This window comes from Peromyscus maniculatus, chromosome 4 (assembly GCF_049852395.1).
Source record: "Peromyscus maniculatus bairdii isolate BWxNUB_F1_BW_parent chromosome 4, HU_Pman_BW_mat_3.1, whole genome shotgun sequence".
Lineage (NCBI taxonomy): Eukaryota > Metazoa > Chordata > Mammalia > Rodentia > Cricetidae > Peromyscus > Peromyscus maniculatus.
The window spans coordinates 90,179,014-90,194,790 of NC_134855.1; the positions used below are offsets into that span (position 1 = coordinate 90,179,014).

At 43.2% G+C, this 15,777-nt stretch overlaps 2 protein-coding genes and 1 non-coding gene across 3 annotated transcripts in view; 2 read left to right on the top strand and 1 right to left on the bottom strand.

Moving 5' to 3' along the window:
• The window catches only part of Chrm5 (cholinergic receptor muscarinic 5), a 63,932-nt gene that overhangs the window by 9,747 nt on the left and 38,408 nt on the right, over positions 1-15,777 (bottom strand). The gene's annotated exons all lie outside the window — the stretch shown is intronic.
• Aven (apoptosis and caspase activation inhibitor) overlaps positions 4,699-15,777 on the top strand; it is a 137,226-nt gene continuing 126,147 nt past the window's right edge. The window contains exon 1 of the mRNA XM_076570298.1: positions 4,699-4,944. Coding sequence (XP_076426413.1) covers positions 4,714-4,944 — 231 coding nt within the window. The 5' untranslated portion in view covers positions 4,699-4,713. The remainder of the gene's footprint in view (positions 4,945-15,777) is intronic.
• LOC143273103 (small nucleolar RNA SNORA11) lies at positions 12,495-12,623 on the top strand. The gene has a single exon (XR_013051013.1). It is a non-coding gene; the product is annotated as a small nucleolar RNA SNORA11 (small nucleolar RNA).

The following is a 15,777-nucleotide window of genomic DNA, read 5'->3' on the forward strand; positions in this document are numbered from 1 at the left end:
TTGCATTATGGCTTCTAGCTTAGTGTTTTTATGGTATTCCTGAGTGTGCAAATGAGTGGGTCTCTGTGTCCATTTCTTGTGCCTTTTCTTGAACTCCTTTTCTTCTGTTTGTCTGTTTTGTTTCTATTCTGATGTGTTAATTTTTGTTCTATCTGATATTATTATCCCTTAGATGCCTGTTTTCTAATGAGACAGAAAGGGGGTAGATCCAGATGGGAGGGATGATGGGAGGAACTGGGTGGAATAGAGGGAGGATATATCATATAAGAAAAATAAATATGTTTTCAATAGAGGGGGAAAATGCATATTTAAAGTACTTTGAGTTAAAAAATGTAAGGCCACAGTGACTATTTTGAAATAAACCTTTATATACATTCTTGCTCATTTTCTTAAGGGAAATTTCTAGAAGTATATTTACTTGATTAAAGGCTGTGCATATTATGAAGGCATTTTATGTATATTTGAAATAAATAAGTAAAAGCAAGGAATTCTCCATTTCTTACTGAAGCATTTATTTAAATAAAAGGTACTTATTATACTTCCTCTAGTAATGGTTTTTGTTAGGATGTTTTGTTCAAGTGTTCTATGGCATGCTTGTTGAGATGTAAAAATCAAGTCTTATCTAATAAAAATGCTACATTATGTGTTTTTGTTAGCTGGAGGTAGGAATCAAAAGTATTTGCTTATTTGTAATTTACTGATATCAGCTCTCATTGATGAAAAATGAAAACAGTAACAACAACAACAAATCAGAGTATAAAACCAGAATTTTAGAGAGAGTGAGAGCGAGAGAGAGGGAGGAAGACACGTAACAAATTACCATCCTTCACTATGTGAGGAGACAAGAAGTGTGGTGAGCAGACGCATGGGCCCTCACCAGACAGTAAATTGGCCCATACCCTGCTCTTGGACTTGACAGCTTCAGAACTGTGAGGAACAGATTTGTTTGTGAGCTCCCCAGTTCATGGTATTTTGCTATAGTAGGCCAAAAGAACACAGATTGCTCACTCCCCTGTGTATAAGCCTTGCTTTGAAGAAATTTGCCAATTTCTAGTGAGTAAAAATCTGCATAATGCTTGTGGTAGTTTGAAAGAAAATGGCCCCCATAGGGAGTGGTATTATTAGAAGGTGTGGCTTTGTTGGAGTAGGTGTGCCCTTGCTGGAGGAGGTGGGTCACTGTGGGGGTGGGTTCTGAAGTCTCCTATGCTTAAGCTACTCTAGGTGTGTGGCACACAGACTCCTCTGCTGCCTGCAGATCCATTACACTAACTGACAAAATGTTAACTGTTATGGCAAAGAGATAACAAAAATACAGAATTAAATGTTAAAAATACTATTATTACTAGGGTACATGAGAGGGTAATGAGGGTGAAGTTTTTTATATATGTTAAAATACTGTGATTTGGGTGGGCCTACCCTGATGCATCCTTCTCCCCAACTCTTGATTCTCTCTTTATTAATGGCACAGCTAACTAACTGTCCATTCAAGCAATAAATGTGGGCATCACCACTACTTCTTGGATCCTGACTTCTCCATTTACATTTGGATGTAAGATTCTAAATTTCCCATTTCCCAGCTGTCTTCTTGGCTCTCATCTCCAGTCACACCCTGACAAGTATGGCCTGAACTTTCCTAGTGATTTATGTCTCTGACTGGAACTTCAATCTCTTTTACAGACTGATTTCTCAAGAGCATATGCAGACTTTGAAGCTAGACAACCCTGGGTTTGAACCATGCCATTAATTACTAGCTGTATGACCATAAAATTATTTAATGTTTGTGTTTTCTTTTGTGTGTGGTGCAGTCTATGTATGTTTGAGTGTGAATGTTTATGTGGGGGTAAGTATGGAGGCCAGCGGTTGATTTTGGGGGGTCTTCCTCAATCACTCATCATGCTCCACCTTTTTTGTTTTTTCAAAGAACATTTTGAAAAAAATATTGTAAACAAATGATTACAAACTTATTTGCATATATAGGAAATCTTATTAAACTGCAGTTTGTAATTTTAAAATGGAAAGGAACTAAGCTTTTTATCAGGAGAATGCAGATAAACTTGTCAGCATGTACTTGATGAAATGACTAATGTAAAATAAGTCAAATTCTACGAAAAATTAAAACGTATTTACAAGTAAACGTGGCCACAATAAAGGCAAATGTAGGTTACAAAGACACTGTTGACTTGAACTCATTTTGTTCCTTTGTCTCTAGATACTTATCCAGAAGGCTTACGTATTAAGCAATTATAGAAGATCATTTTGTTCATGGTTTTCAGACAGGGTCTCTCACTATGATGGGTAATCTTGGTTGTTATCACACCATGGCAGGGGATCCTGAACTGAAGAATGGCCTTTATTAGATTGGCCTTAGGTCCTGTCTGTGAGGGCATTTTCTAGATTGCTGGTGGATGTGGGAGGCCAAGGCCAGCCCACTGTGAGCAGTACAATCCTTAGGCATGTGGGGCTGGGCTGCATAGGAAACAGAACGTAGCTGAGGGGCTGGAGAGATGGCTCAGCGGTTAAGAGCACTTGTTGCTCTTGCAGTGGGCCAACGTTTGGTTATCAGCACCCACCTGGTGACTCAATGACTCACACCAGTACAGTTCCAGGGACCCAAAGCAGTCTTCTGGTGAGTGACTGTGGGTACCAGGGACTCACGTGATGCACATAATACACGCACGCAAAACACTCATACACATAAAAGGTTTTTTGTTTGTTTTTTGTTTTTGTTTTCTCTCCCTGTCACAGAATTTCTCTGTAGCTTTGGAGCCTGTCCTGGAACTCACAGAGATCCTCCTGCTTGGTAAAACTCACTTTAGGGCCGGAGAGATGGCTCAGAGGTTAAGAGCACCGACTGCTCTTCCAGAGGTCCTGAATTCAATTCCCAGCAACCACATGGTGGCTCACAACCATCTGTAATGAGATCTGGCACCCTCTCCTGTATAATAAGTAAATAAATAAATCTTAAAAAAAAAAAAAAACTCACTTTAATCTCGAGTGCTGAGATTAAAGGCACAAGTCACCACCACCTGGCCAATAAAACGGTTTTTAAAAAGGCCTCTGAAATTGAGCCTGGAAATGAATCAGAAAGCAGCATTTCTCTGTGGTTTCTACTTCAAACTCCTGCCTTGAGTTCCTTCCGTGGCTTCCTGAAGTGATGGACTGTAAATCGGAAGATGAAAGAAACTCTTTCCTTCCCAAGTTGCTTTTGCTCATGGTGTTTATGACAGCAACAAGAAACTAAGAGGGACAGTCACAGAACCTGTGGCTGGCCAACGAGCACCAGGTATTTGCCTGTCCTCACCTCGGGGCACACAGCCAGGCTTTTCATGTTGGTGCTGAGGATTTGAGCTCAGCACTTTCCCAACTGAGCTCTTTCTCCATCCTAACCTTTGTGTTTTCAATCTGGGTTCCACACCCAAGTGCAGTAGTTTACATCGTAGGCCTGCTGAGTTCTGATGAAGGGATCTACAGTGTGCGGTGACTGGTGAGCTTTAAGTCATCTGCAAGGGACAGCCATTTTAAAGACTGTGTATCTCTCAAGTTGACAAACCTTCAGGGGTCCCCTCATCTTCGTAGGTTTTCCCATTCCTTCCCACCTATTAGCTCCTGTTCAGTCAGCAGGCTGTAGCTGGGGTGTCTGCTTCTCATGAAAAGCCTGCTTCTGGCTTTTGTCTTGAACCTCTTACTGCATTCAGCTCACTGTAGCAGAAATCATGTTTATATAATTATCTTCTTTGCGAGTTCAGTACTGTCTGTGTATATATAGTTCTGTGAGCAATTAGAAACAATATATGGCTATTAGGAAGGGTCATGAAAGACTGGGGATGAAGGTGACACTTCTTTTGCCAGGCTGATTTTCATCCTTTACTTTCACTATTTTTTATTTTTTGGTCTTTTGAGACAGGGTTTCTGTGTAGTCCTGAAACTCATTCTGTAGACCAGACTGGTCTTGAACTCAGGGATCCACCTGCCTTTGACTCCCAAGTGTTGGGATTAAAGGCACATGTGCCACCAACAGCAGCTTGCTTTCATTATTTCATGTAGCTTCCCTAAGACAGAATTAACCTTGGCTTCTGTGTTTGTTTTCTTTTTCACCCGTGCCAAAGACAAATGTAGCTCTACCACTGAGCTACATTCCCAGCTGTCTCAGGCCTTTCTAAAACTTTCCTGCTACCCTGTCTAGCCAAGTCCTGCTAGGTGAGTAAACCTCTCTAGGGCTGTTACCTCATTGCAAAACAAAGGTATCATGAGTACCTATGAGAATCAAGCGCTCAATAAATATGAGTTACAGCAATTATGCTTACTAGTTCTTTTCAAGATTTTCAAGCACCCTTCCATTTTCCCATCCTCCTCTCTCTCCACTTGAGCTGCTGCTGTCCACACCTGCCACGTGGGACTCACCCTAGACGCATACCTCCTTCCTAAATCCTGATTTTAAAATGACATATCCTCTTTCAATTAGGAAGTTGACCAACCAACCAAACAAAAACCTCACTGTACATCTCGGGCTTGCAGTTATGCAAAAATACTCATATGAATTAAGAGCGATCACCCTAAGTGACTCTATAGCGTCCTTTCGTTACAGACCACTCCTGCGGTCCCCGCCCCGGCCCGGCCCGCACCGGGATCCCCGGGGCCCGTGCTCGGCCGCTTCCGGTGGGGCCTGCGCTCTGGGCGGCGGCGGCTCGCGCGCTCATCTCGCCGGGCGGCCTCATGCAGGCTGAGCGCGGGGCTCGGGGCGGCCGCGGGCGGCGGGGCGGTCGGGACCGGCCGGGAGGGGACCGAGAGCGGGCCGGAGCCGCGGCGGCGCTGGCGAGAGGAGGCGGCGGGGACGGAGGCGGCCGGCGGGGTCGAGGCCGGGGCTTCCGCGGAGGCCGAGGAGGCGGCGCCCCGCGAGGCGGCCGCCGGGAGCCTGGAGGCCGAGGCGGCGGAGCTGGCACACGGGTAAGGGGTGCGGATGGCTGCGGCAGCCAGCCGGCGTGCAGGACGCGCGCGCGAGCCACGGCGCCTGCGCGGGACGGAGCCGGGGGGCGCGCGTGGACGGTGCACGCGCAGGCCCCTGGCTGCTGGCGGTCCAAGGACTGGGCGGACCGACAGGGTTTTGCTGGCGCCCGCGTCCCGGAGTCTGAGGGTGTCCCGGCTACCGCGCGCTGTCACTGAAATTAACCCTCCTCCCCGCTGCGGCGCGGGCCCGGAGAGGTTTCTCCCTGGGTGCATGAACCCAAACCGATTCACTCAGAGAGGTGTTCCTCTATCCAGTGTTTCCTTTATCCCATCCCAACATTGCCTAGGTGACAGTCTCTGTTGTCATCTACATCCGGATGAAGGAACGTGTGGAAGATTATGTCTTCATTTTGGTTTGGATTGGTGATCTCTAAGATCCTTTCCACTCTTCAGATTCATATTTCGTCTTGCTAAGAATACTGTTAGGGGTACCTAAAGACTGACCAACCTTCCTGAGGCCTCTGTGTTCTCATTATCTTATGGTGGGCACATTGGTGCCTTAAATCAGGATTAACTGCAGAGCTCTGAAAGCTAAACAATCAATAGAGTTTTGGCTGGCTGTGCAGGGATCCCACACAGTGTACATCCTTTGCTTTGCCTCTGGATGACTAGACTGCAAATGGAAACAACTTCTAGATATGTACTACTCCAAAGTAACTTATTTGGGAACCAAGAGGCTCTGAAACCCTTCTTTCTTAGGATGGGTGGTATGAGCCCTGAACTTACTAACTTTGATAACCAAATCCTCAGGCCAGTCATCTTCACTGAATACCTAGTTGAAACATGACACTATTCTTGATTCAATCATTAACTTCATAAAATACGAGACTTTGTTTAGCATTTATTTTTTAGAAATATATTAATGTGTGTTTGTGTGTATGTGTGTGTGTGTGTGTGTGTGTGTGTGTGTGTGTGTGTGTGTGTGTGTGTGTGGTGTAGGGGTGCACATGTGTGGAGGTCAGAGGACAACCTTCTGGAGTCTATTCTCTCTTTGCACCATGGGTTACCAGGATAGAACCCTGGTCATTAGGCTTGTACAACAAGCTATTGAGCTATCTTACTGGCCCCAAAATATACATTTAAATTTAAATGACACATAGTAACTATACATTTATGGGGTATCAAGTAGCATTTCAAAACATGGATACAGTGTGTGCAGTGATGAGATCAGAAGAATTTGATATACCTATCATGTTAGAAATATATTACTTCTTTGTGTTGGTGTGCTGGCTAGTCTTATGTCAACTTGCCATACAAGCTAGAGTTATCTATCTGAAAAGAGGGGACTTCAATTGAGAAAAATGCTCCATAAGATCCAGCTGTTACACATTTTCTTAATTAGTGATTGATGGGGTAAGGCCCACCCCATTGTGGGTGGTTCCATCCCTAGGCTGGTGGTCCTGGATTCTATAAGAGAGCAGGCTGAGCAAGCCAGTAAGCAGCACCCCTCCATGGCCTCTGCATCGGCTCCTGCCTCCAGGTTCCTGCCCTGCTTGAATTCCTGTCCTGACTTCCTTTGGTGGTGAATAGTGATATGGAAGTGTGAACGGAATAAACCCTTTCCTCCCCAAGTTGCTTTGGTAATGGTGTTTCGTCACAGCAATAGAAACCCTAAGACAGTTAGCAATATTAAAAATCCTCTAGGCTAGCTGTTGTCTAGTAATTTTTTTTCAACCATAGTTATCATACTTTGCTTTTGATCTTTAGAAATGATTCCTTCTATCGGAGTGTACTCCTGTACTCATTACCCATCTTCTTCATCCCTCCTTCCCCACACCTTTCCTAGCCTCTCATAACCACTATTCCATATTTCTTTAAGATCAGCTTTTTAGTTTCCACATATAAATAAGAAAATACAGTATTTGTCTTTGTGTACCCAGCTTATTTAACTTAACATAATATCCTTTAGTTCCATCCATTTTTCTGCTAGTGACCATTTCATTCTAATGTTCTGAAGGCTGGCTGAATAATCCTTTGTGTCTATATATTCTCTTCTCTTGAAAAAGCCCCCCCTTAAATTATGTATGTATGTTTTTGTTTTTGTGCGCGTAAGTGCAGTGCTAGCAGAGACCAGAAGAGGGCATCAGATCCTTGGAGCCCTAGTTAAAGACAGTTGTGTCCTCCAGACAAATGCTCTTAACTAACTGCCTCTGAGGGCATCTGCACACATGGCCTATGCTTACACGCACGCACACAAACATGTAAATAAAAATAAGTAAACATGAGAATGCCAATGTTTCTTATGCATATCGACTCCAGTTCTATTGGATATGTACCTAGTAGTAGTAGCATTGTAGAATAACTACCTTTTTTTTTTTTTTTTTTTTTAGAACATCCATACTGCTTTCTGTAATGCTGTACTAATTGATGTTCCCACAGCATAAGAGAATTCATGTCTCTGCCTCTTCCTTAGTCCTTGTTATTTTCCAAATTCCTTCTCTTCCTCTTTCTCCTCTTCTAGACTGGATCTTACTCTGTAGTCCATGCTGGCTTCAACTCAGGATCTTCTGCCTGTACTCTAAGGTATGGGATTACACAGGTACTTCACCACATCTGGCTTTCATTATTTAACTGTTTGTTGAGACATAATCTTACCATGTAGCTCAGCCTGCATCTGGTTCTCAGTTGCTGGCACTGCAGGAATGCCCCAGTTTTATTTTAACAGCTTTTTTTTTGTTGTTGTTGTTGTTGTTTTTTGTTTGTTTGTTTTTTGCATACAGGGTCTCACTATGTAGACTTGGCTGGCCTGGAACTCACTATGTAGACCATGCAGGCCTTGAACTCAGAGATCTGCCTGCTTCTGCCTCCAGAGTGCTGGGATTGAAGGTGATCTCTCACAGTAGTTTTTTTTTTTTTTTTTTTCTTTCATTGAAAAATTTCTGGATACTCCTAGGCAAATAGTTTGTTCTCACGACTTTGTGCATTTGAACAGTTTGAGGTTGTTACATATTTTACAGAGTCCTCTTTTGCTGGGTAAACAGTTTGCAAACATTTCCTCTCCTGTAGGCTGTTCTTATACTCTTGGTTGTTTCCTTTGATGTACAATCCTCTTTTGATGTGATCTATTTGTCAAGGTTGCTTCTGTTGTTTCGGCTTTTGAGGTCATATCCAAAGAAAACTTTGCCCATAGCAATGTTCTGAGATGTCTTTCCTGATAGTGTCACAGTTTCAGGTTTTATATTTAATTCTGATTTATTTTGAGTTGGTTTTGTATATAGTTTATGTCTCATGGGCATGGATATGTACATGTATCCCTGGGGTTTTCTGTTCTGTTTCATTGGCTCCTCAGTCCCTTTTTGGTGGTGGAACTGAACTTGGGATGGAGTGCAAGCTATTAAACCACATTTCAACCACTAGCTCTCTTTGTACCAGGACCATACAGCCTAGCCTGTTGCCTTTGTAGTGTGTTTTGAGGTCTGACATTGTAATGCTTAACTTTTGTTCCTCTGCTCAAGATATTCAGGGTCTTTTGCAGTTTTATCCAAATGTTACGGTGGTTGTTCTGTTTCTGTGCAGAATATCTGGGTTATCTCAGGGGCATTGCACTGAATCTGTAGATCACTTTGGGAATTACACGTAGCAGAATATTATTTTAAGGTGCTGCTTTTGTTTATGTCGCATTTGTTTAACTCTGTGAAGCTGTGTTACTGTATCTGTCTATAACACCTGATGGTCTAATAAAGAACTGGCCAATAGCAAGGCAGGAGAAAGAATAGGCGGGGCTGTCAGGCAGAGAGTATATATGGAAGGAGAAATCTGGGAGGAGAGATCGAATAGTTAGCAGCCAGAGGAGGAGGACTCCAGGGGCCAGCCACTCAGCTACACAGCAAGCCATGGAGTAAGAAACAAAGAAAGGTATACAGGAATAGAAAAGGAAAAGCCTAGAGGCAAAAAGATAGATGGGTTAACTTAAGGAAAGCTGGCCAGAAACTAAGCCAAGCTAAGGCTGGGCATTCATAATTAAGAATAAGCCTCCATGAGTGATTTATTTGGGAGCTGGGTGGTGGGGCCCCCCACAAAAGAGCAAAAACCCTGAACAACAATTACAGGCATTTGAACAGTAGTAGTTCTTCCATCTATGAACTCAGGAAGGCTCTGTGAAATCTCGTAATTTAGTGTCTTCTTCAGTTGTTTTCATTGGTGTTTTATAACCATCATTGCAGATGTCAGTCACTTCTTTGGCTACATTTATATGTATTTTATTTAAAGTTTTTGCTGGTATGGGTTTTTCAATTTTTTTTTTTACTTTCACCAATGCTGTTATAGTAAAAAAGCAACTACATTTTGTATGTTAATTTTGTATTCCGTAACCTTTCTGAATTTATCAGTTTTAATGTTTTTGTTAGCATTGTTATATATATTTATATAAATTATATATATATATATAATTATAAAATATACATAATGTCATCTGCGAGAAGGGGTTACTTAACTCCCTCTTTTTCTGTTTGGATGCCCTTCTTTTGTGTTCTACAATGACTGAGACTTTTGGAGACAAGATTGTACTATGTAACCCTGGCTGGCCTGGAACTCACTGTACCAACTAAGTTGGCCTTGAACTCATAGAGATCCACTTGCCTCTGCCTCCTGAGTGCTGGGACTAAAGATGTGCACCACCACCACCTGACATGATTATTGTTTTGATGAATTGTTAACAGGGAGGAAATTAAGGACTGTTAGCATTTCTTGGGGTCGCCGCCCGCCCCCCCCCCCCCCCCCCCCCCCCCCGCACTCGCGTCTTTTCCTGCAGATAATAGCAAGTAATGAACATTTATTGAACACTTAGTTATGAGACTTGCACATCGTGGCACAGCTAAGTCACTCACGGTTATGTTTAAATTATTAAGTCATAATTTATCTGAAGCTCACTGAGCCTGGATTCAACCTGGGTCTGTTGACTCCAGAGCCCGCTCTTTTTTATTACTTCTCTGAGTTTCTGGTCCAGTTTGAAAAGAGGTGGCTCAGTGGTCAGAACTCTTGCTGCACAAGCATGAAGATCTGAGTTCATATTCCCAACACTGTGTAAAAAGCTGGGCGTTGCAGCTCATGCTTGTAACCCCAACACTGTGTGGTTGGGGCAGAGACAGGAGGATTGCTAGGGCTTGCTGGCTGCCAGCCTGGCCGAGCTTCAGGTTCTGTGAGAGACAGTGTCTGAAGTAAATGAGGCAGAAGGCAATGGAGGAAGATCCCCAATGTCTTCTGACTTGGCAAGCATAACTGAAGGCTTGAATACACAGATACACCACATGCGTAGGGCTGGGGCGGGGTGTAGAGAGAGAGAGAACTGTTGTGATGTTTTCTCATCTCTTCCCCCTCATGTTTAACTATAATTACAAGGCTGTATAGTGATACTGGTAAAGCGTTTAGATCTTTGAATGTTAGCAGACCTTTGTGTTCCTTATCCACATTTCTATGGCAGATGTATATGTCTGTGTTCACTTTAAAAAAAAAAGGAGTGAAACAAAAATCTTACTATGTAGCCCAGGCTGGCCTTTATCTGTGCTACCATTCCCAGTCTGGTCACTTTTTAGTTACTTATATCCAATAAAAAGCAAGAAAGCTGGTAATTACTGCACTAAGGAAAGTAGAACTTGAAGGCATATTGATTTATTTATTTTACCTTTTTTTTTTTTTTTTTTTTTTTTTGTTGTTGTTGTTGTTGTTGTGTAACTACTCCCTGGCCTGAGCAGTAAACACTAGCCATTGCTGAGATTCTTATACGTTGTAAACGGCAAGTATCTGGCTCTGGTGCTCAGCCTTAGAACCTGATTTGGTGTCACATCAGGTCTTGGCAGGTGTCTATGGCTTGTTCTGTCCCTGAGACCGAAGGGGATTGCTGGCATCATGACAGCCAGTAGTGCCTGTAAACTTATTAAACTCAGACTCTAACAACAGCTTCCAAGAGTGTTTTTCACTTTCCCAAAAGACTGAAGCTGGCTTAGCTAGCAGCTGAATGTGCCTGAGTGTCCGAACAGAAAATTGCTTTAGGATTACATTTTGGAGCCAGGTTACATGGTGAGTTCCAGGACAATCTGGGCTACATTGTGAGGAAAAGGTACTTGGCATTCTTTCTTGTCACCGTGAGCCATTGTGTAGGCATCCAGTGTCCTGTGTAGCTCTTCTTGTTAGCAGTGTGCTGTTTCCTCACTGGCCATTATTTCACCCAGATATTTCCATAATCTACACAGACAATTCATCCTCGAACTGTTTTACTTACTCTGAAGAAACCATGCATAATGCCGTGTCTATACTTTTACAGCTAATGTATTTTAAAATCAAACAGATCAGATACTTTTAAAATATACACTTCCCAGCATATTCTGTGTTAATTAAAACATGGAGCAGGAAAGCATTTTAAGGGCTGAGGATGCAGCTCCGTTGATAGTGTTTGGCTAGCGAACATAAAGCCCTGGGTTTGGTTCCCAGCACCAGATAAACCCTGGGTGTGGTGTTGTACACCCTACGGAACTCAGAACAGGAGGCAGACTTTCAGAACTTACACAGTACTTAGAGGCCATTGTGGGCTACATGTGTCCCTGTCTCAACAACAGCCATAGAAGCATTTAAAATAAAACAGTCACACTGTTTTTATGATTGAATGGTCTTAAATACTGTGGCGACTTGATACTGGCTTCATACATTTAAAAATAATATCAATAAAGAAAAGTTTCAACTGTTCCTTATATTTTTAAACTCATTTTCTCCCCACATTTTACTCATAACATTATCTGGAGTAATATATTTTATGCTCGAAAATTGTTTAGTAGCTGCCTTTCACTTTCTATGTAATAATTTTGTTTTGTTTTTGTTTTGAGACAGGGTCTCACATAGAGCAGCCTGGCCTTGAAGTTCTGATTCTCCATCAAATTCATATATTGTTTTAGATCATCAATTCTATAATAGTTTTATTTTTGTGTTTATGAAATTGAGTTACTAACACCGAGAGACTGTTAATTGATGTGTATTTTGTGAGACAGTAACTCTGTATAGATACCTATCTGTTCTCCAATGTGAACAGGATCATTGTCATTTGTGACAGGAGCAATTAGAACTGTCCAGCTAGTAAATACCAAAAATGTGCTGTGTGACTTTCATGTATGTGTGTTTGGAATTCCTGGACATCTGGAATTGTGCTGTTACGGCTTAATGTCTGTTCATTTAACCTTGTGTTCTTTGTGCGATTAGATTCAGTCTGTCCTTTCCACGCTCTGGAGTGTGGCTTACTTAGAAGTGTGAAGTACAGCATTTCATCAACACACGTTCTCCTTAAAGCATTTTCTTTCTTTCTTTTTTCTCTTCAATTGTATGAGGCCAGGTCTCTTGTTCTGCAGTCCAGGCTGTCCTGGAACGTGATATTATAGTTGAGATGGCCTTGAGCTCTTGCTCGTCTTGCCTTAAGTGCTGGAATTACGGGCATGTGCCATCAGATCTAGCAGGACACCACTCCCCCCAAGAAACAAATGCCAGAGTTGAAAGTAAATCTGTAAATTGGGGTGTGCTCAGAGCAGGGTGCCTGAAGGATGGCTCCTCTGTTTATAACACACCCAATAGAAATCTGGTCATTGTGTGAGGAGGGTTACAGAATGCGTTGCTTTCCTCTGAGCAAATGCCCTACACATTAAAAAACAAAACAAGCCGGGCGGTGGTGGCTCATGTTTTTAATCCCAGCACTCTGAGCCAGGCAGATCTCTCTGAGTTTGAGGCCAGCCTGGTCTACAGAGCAAAATCCAGGACAGGCACCAAAACAACACAGAGAAACCCTGTCTCGGAAAAAAAAAAAAAAAAAAAGATAAATAAAATTGTGTCTTTTAACTAAATCAAATAAAGAGTAATCAACTTATCTGTCAAATGAAAGTTGTGTTAACTCCACCTCTGAAGCCCCTTCCAGCTCCAAAACAACGAACGAACAGAGAACATGAGGCCCAGGGCAAGAGGTGTAGCTAGGTGTGAGAACATGTGCCTAGGTCTGAAAAGGGCCTAGGTCCTATCCTCGGCATGGGGAAGACATTCGGGCCAGTCCCAGGTAGCAGCCCCCGCCTGGACCCGTGCTCGCTTCCGCCGGGTGGAACTGGAGTCAGAGCACAGTTTTAGCTGTGAACAGCAGGTGGGGCGAGCGGCCCATTCACGGAGCCAACGTGCCCGGCTTGCAGCAGGCAAGCAGCCGCAGGGGAAGCTCCTCATTGGCTGGCTAGCTACTACTCAGTGTAAGGCTTCCCGAAACCTTGCTGCCCCAGCCCACTGGGAAGGTCTGAGAAATAATACCTTCTCTTCATCGTGCTCTTCGTTGTTTTCTCCTCCCTTTGTTTTACAGAGAAACTTCCATTCAAAAGAGTCTCCATTGTGTGTATTATTTGTTCATGGTCTATGTTACTTTTCCCCACAAATACATAAATGCTGAGCTTCCCCCCACCCCTTCTCCCTGTTTCCCACTCTGGTTAGTTCCCTTTGTTCCTCAGTTTCTCTTCTTCCACACAGTTTCATAGACACACGACTTTATATGTCTGTAAAATCTAGGACCCACAAATGAGAGAAAACATAATTTTTTTCTGACACTGGCTGGATTTGCTCTCATTACCCCCAGTTGTGCCCATTTTCTTGCAAGTGCTGTGACTTTCTCCTCCTCTGTGGTTGAAAAAACTCTGTTGAGTATAGAGATCAGATTCGCTTTATCCATCCTTGCAGAGGAAACTCTCTTGATGGTAGAGTGTTTTACTTTTGGGAGATGTGAGATGTTTTCCCTGCCTGATCAGCAGCATGCATGCCTGGGCCATGATAACTGTATGTTTTATGTGACCGGGGTATTTTATCCTGAACGTGGCATTTCCAGATGGAAATCTTTCCTGAAACTGGCTTGTAGGGTAAACTCCGGGCCTGGAGTGTTACGGTGTTTCTGAATATTGGTATAATTTTACTTATTAATGTATATTGGGGCTCAGAATCAAAGTAGAACTTATATCCACAGAATACACCACGTGAAGTAGCAGGGGTTGGGAGCTGTCAATTTCTTTTGGGTTTTTAGCATCTTCTGCTATATTGATTTTTATTTGGTGTACGCTCTTGTTTTCTGGATGGTAGACAGAAGACTTACATGTGTAATGACGTTTTGGTGCCACAGCTGCCTGTGACTCCCATTTCACCCAACTGTCATACCCTTAAAAACACGGTTATTTCATCATTATTTTTATATTTGTTTGTTTTTCAAGACAGGGTTTCTCTGTGTAGTTTTGGTGCCTCTTTTGGATCTCGGTCTGTAGACCAGGCTGGCCTCCAACTCACAGAGATCCACCTGGCTCTGCCTCTCAAGTGCTGGGATTAAAGGTGTGCGCCACCACCTCCTGGCACTATTTTTATTTATTTTTATGTGTGTGGGTATGTGCCAAGTGTGTGCTGATGCTCATGGGGGCTAGAAGAGGATCCCCTATGGCTAGAGTTACAGGCAGACGTGAGCTGCCTGACTTGTGTGCCAGGAGCCAAACTCAGGTCTTCTACAAAAGCATTGCATGCTCTTAACCCTCTTTAAGGCTGAGCTATCTCTCCAATCCTATATTTGTGTTAAAGAACAAGTTTATCCAAGTGTGGTGGGTGGGACATGCCTGTAGTCCTAGCACTCTGGAAGGCTGATGCAGGAGAATCATTAGTTTTTGTTTTGCCAAAATTAATGATTGACGTGGGAGTGGTGCCACTCTAGGCAGAGTAGAGGTGGTCCTGGATTGTATAAGAAAGCAAGCTGCAAGCAGGTCAGGGTTCCTCCATGGTTTCTGTGGTTCCTGCTCTGCTTGAGTGCCCGCTTCAGCTTCCTTCAGTGATGGGCTGTGGTCCGGATGTGTAAGCCAAGCAAGCCCTTGCCGCCTCTGGTTGCTTTTGGTCAGGTCTTTATCATAGCAATAGGTAGCAAACTAGGGCCTTTCTCTTGAGAGTTTGGGATACAATTTAAGTTCAGCGGCCTCACAGTTAGAAAAAGCAACACTAGAATTTAATTTGTACTTTTCCCCCAAAGAGTATTTGGACATTTTCAGTGGGGATCTGGGGAATGTGGAATTAAATGTTACTTTGGATTTCTGTGGAGCAGAGGTCAATAATCTGCCAAAAATAAGGCCACACAGTGCTGGCTGGCACTGCTAACTCCCACACTCGGGTACCAACGCATACTGTACTGTGGCTCAGCTTCCAGGCGTTTGGTCCACCTCACCTACCCACCACACTGATCCTGGGATTTGCATTTTGTCCTGCTGGATCAGGGGCTTTGAGAAAATCCACCTTTCTCTAAAGCAAGGTGAAAGCTTCCTCCTTTCCTCGGCCGTCTTTGCTGCCCTTTCTTTTAATTAAAAGATTTCCCTTCTTAATGTTGGAAGAGCTTCCTAAAGGTCACACTTGGAAAGAGCTGCAGAAGGGAGATGTGGACCGCAGGACTCTGTCCTGTTGTAGGAGAAACAGTTTCCTGAAATTCACAGCAAAGTGCCTTTTCTCATTTTATTTTTTATTTTGACTCCAGTAGGGACAGGAAGGGAAGGAGGTTTTCTAATGTGTTGCCATGGTGCCATGCAGTTAAGGATCAGTTCAATCAGAGGGGTGTGTCGGGCAAGCATCTTCCAAATGCCATGCACTCTGCAGCAAAAGGAGGTTTGAAGAATCACGCCTTCCCTTCTACTTACAAAGGACTTGTGATTGACCTCTCTGTATAACTTGTGCAGCAATTTCTGTGGGCTTTGGGAACCACTTTTGAGAGTTCTGTGAGCACTTGCTTTTCTCCTCACATTAATGCCATGAAGAAAT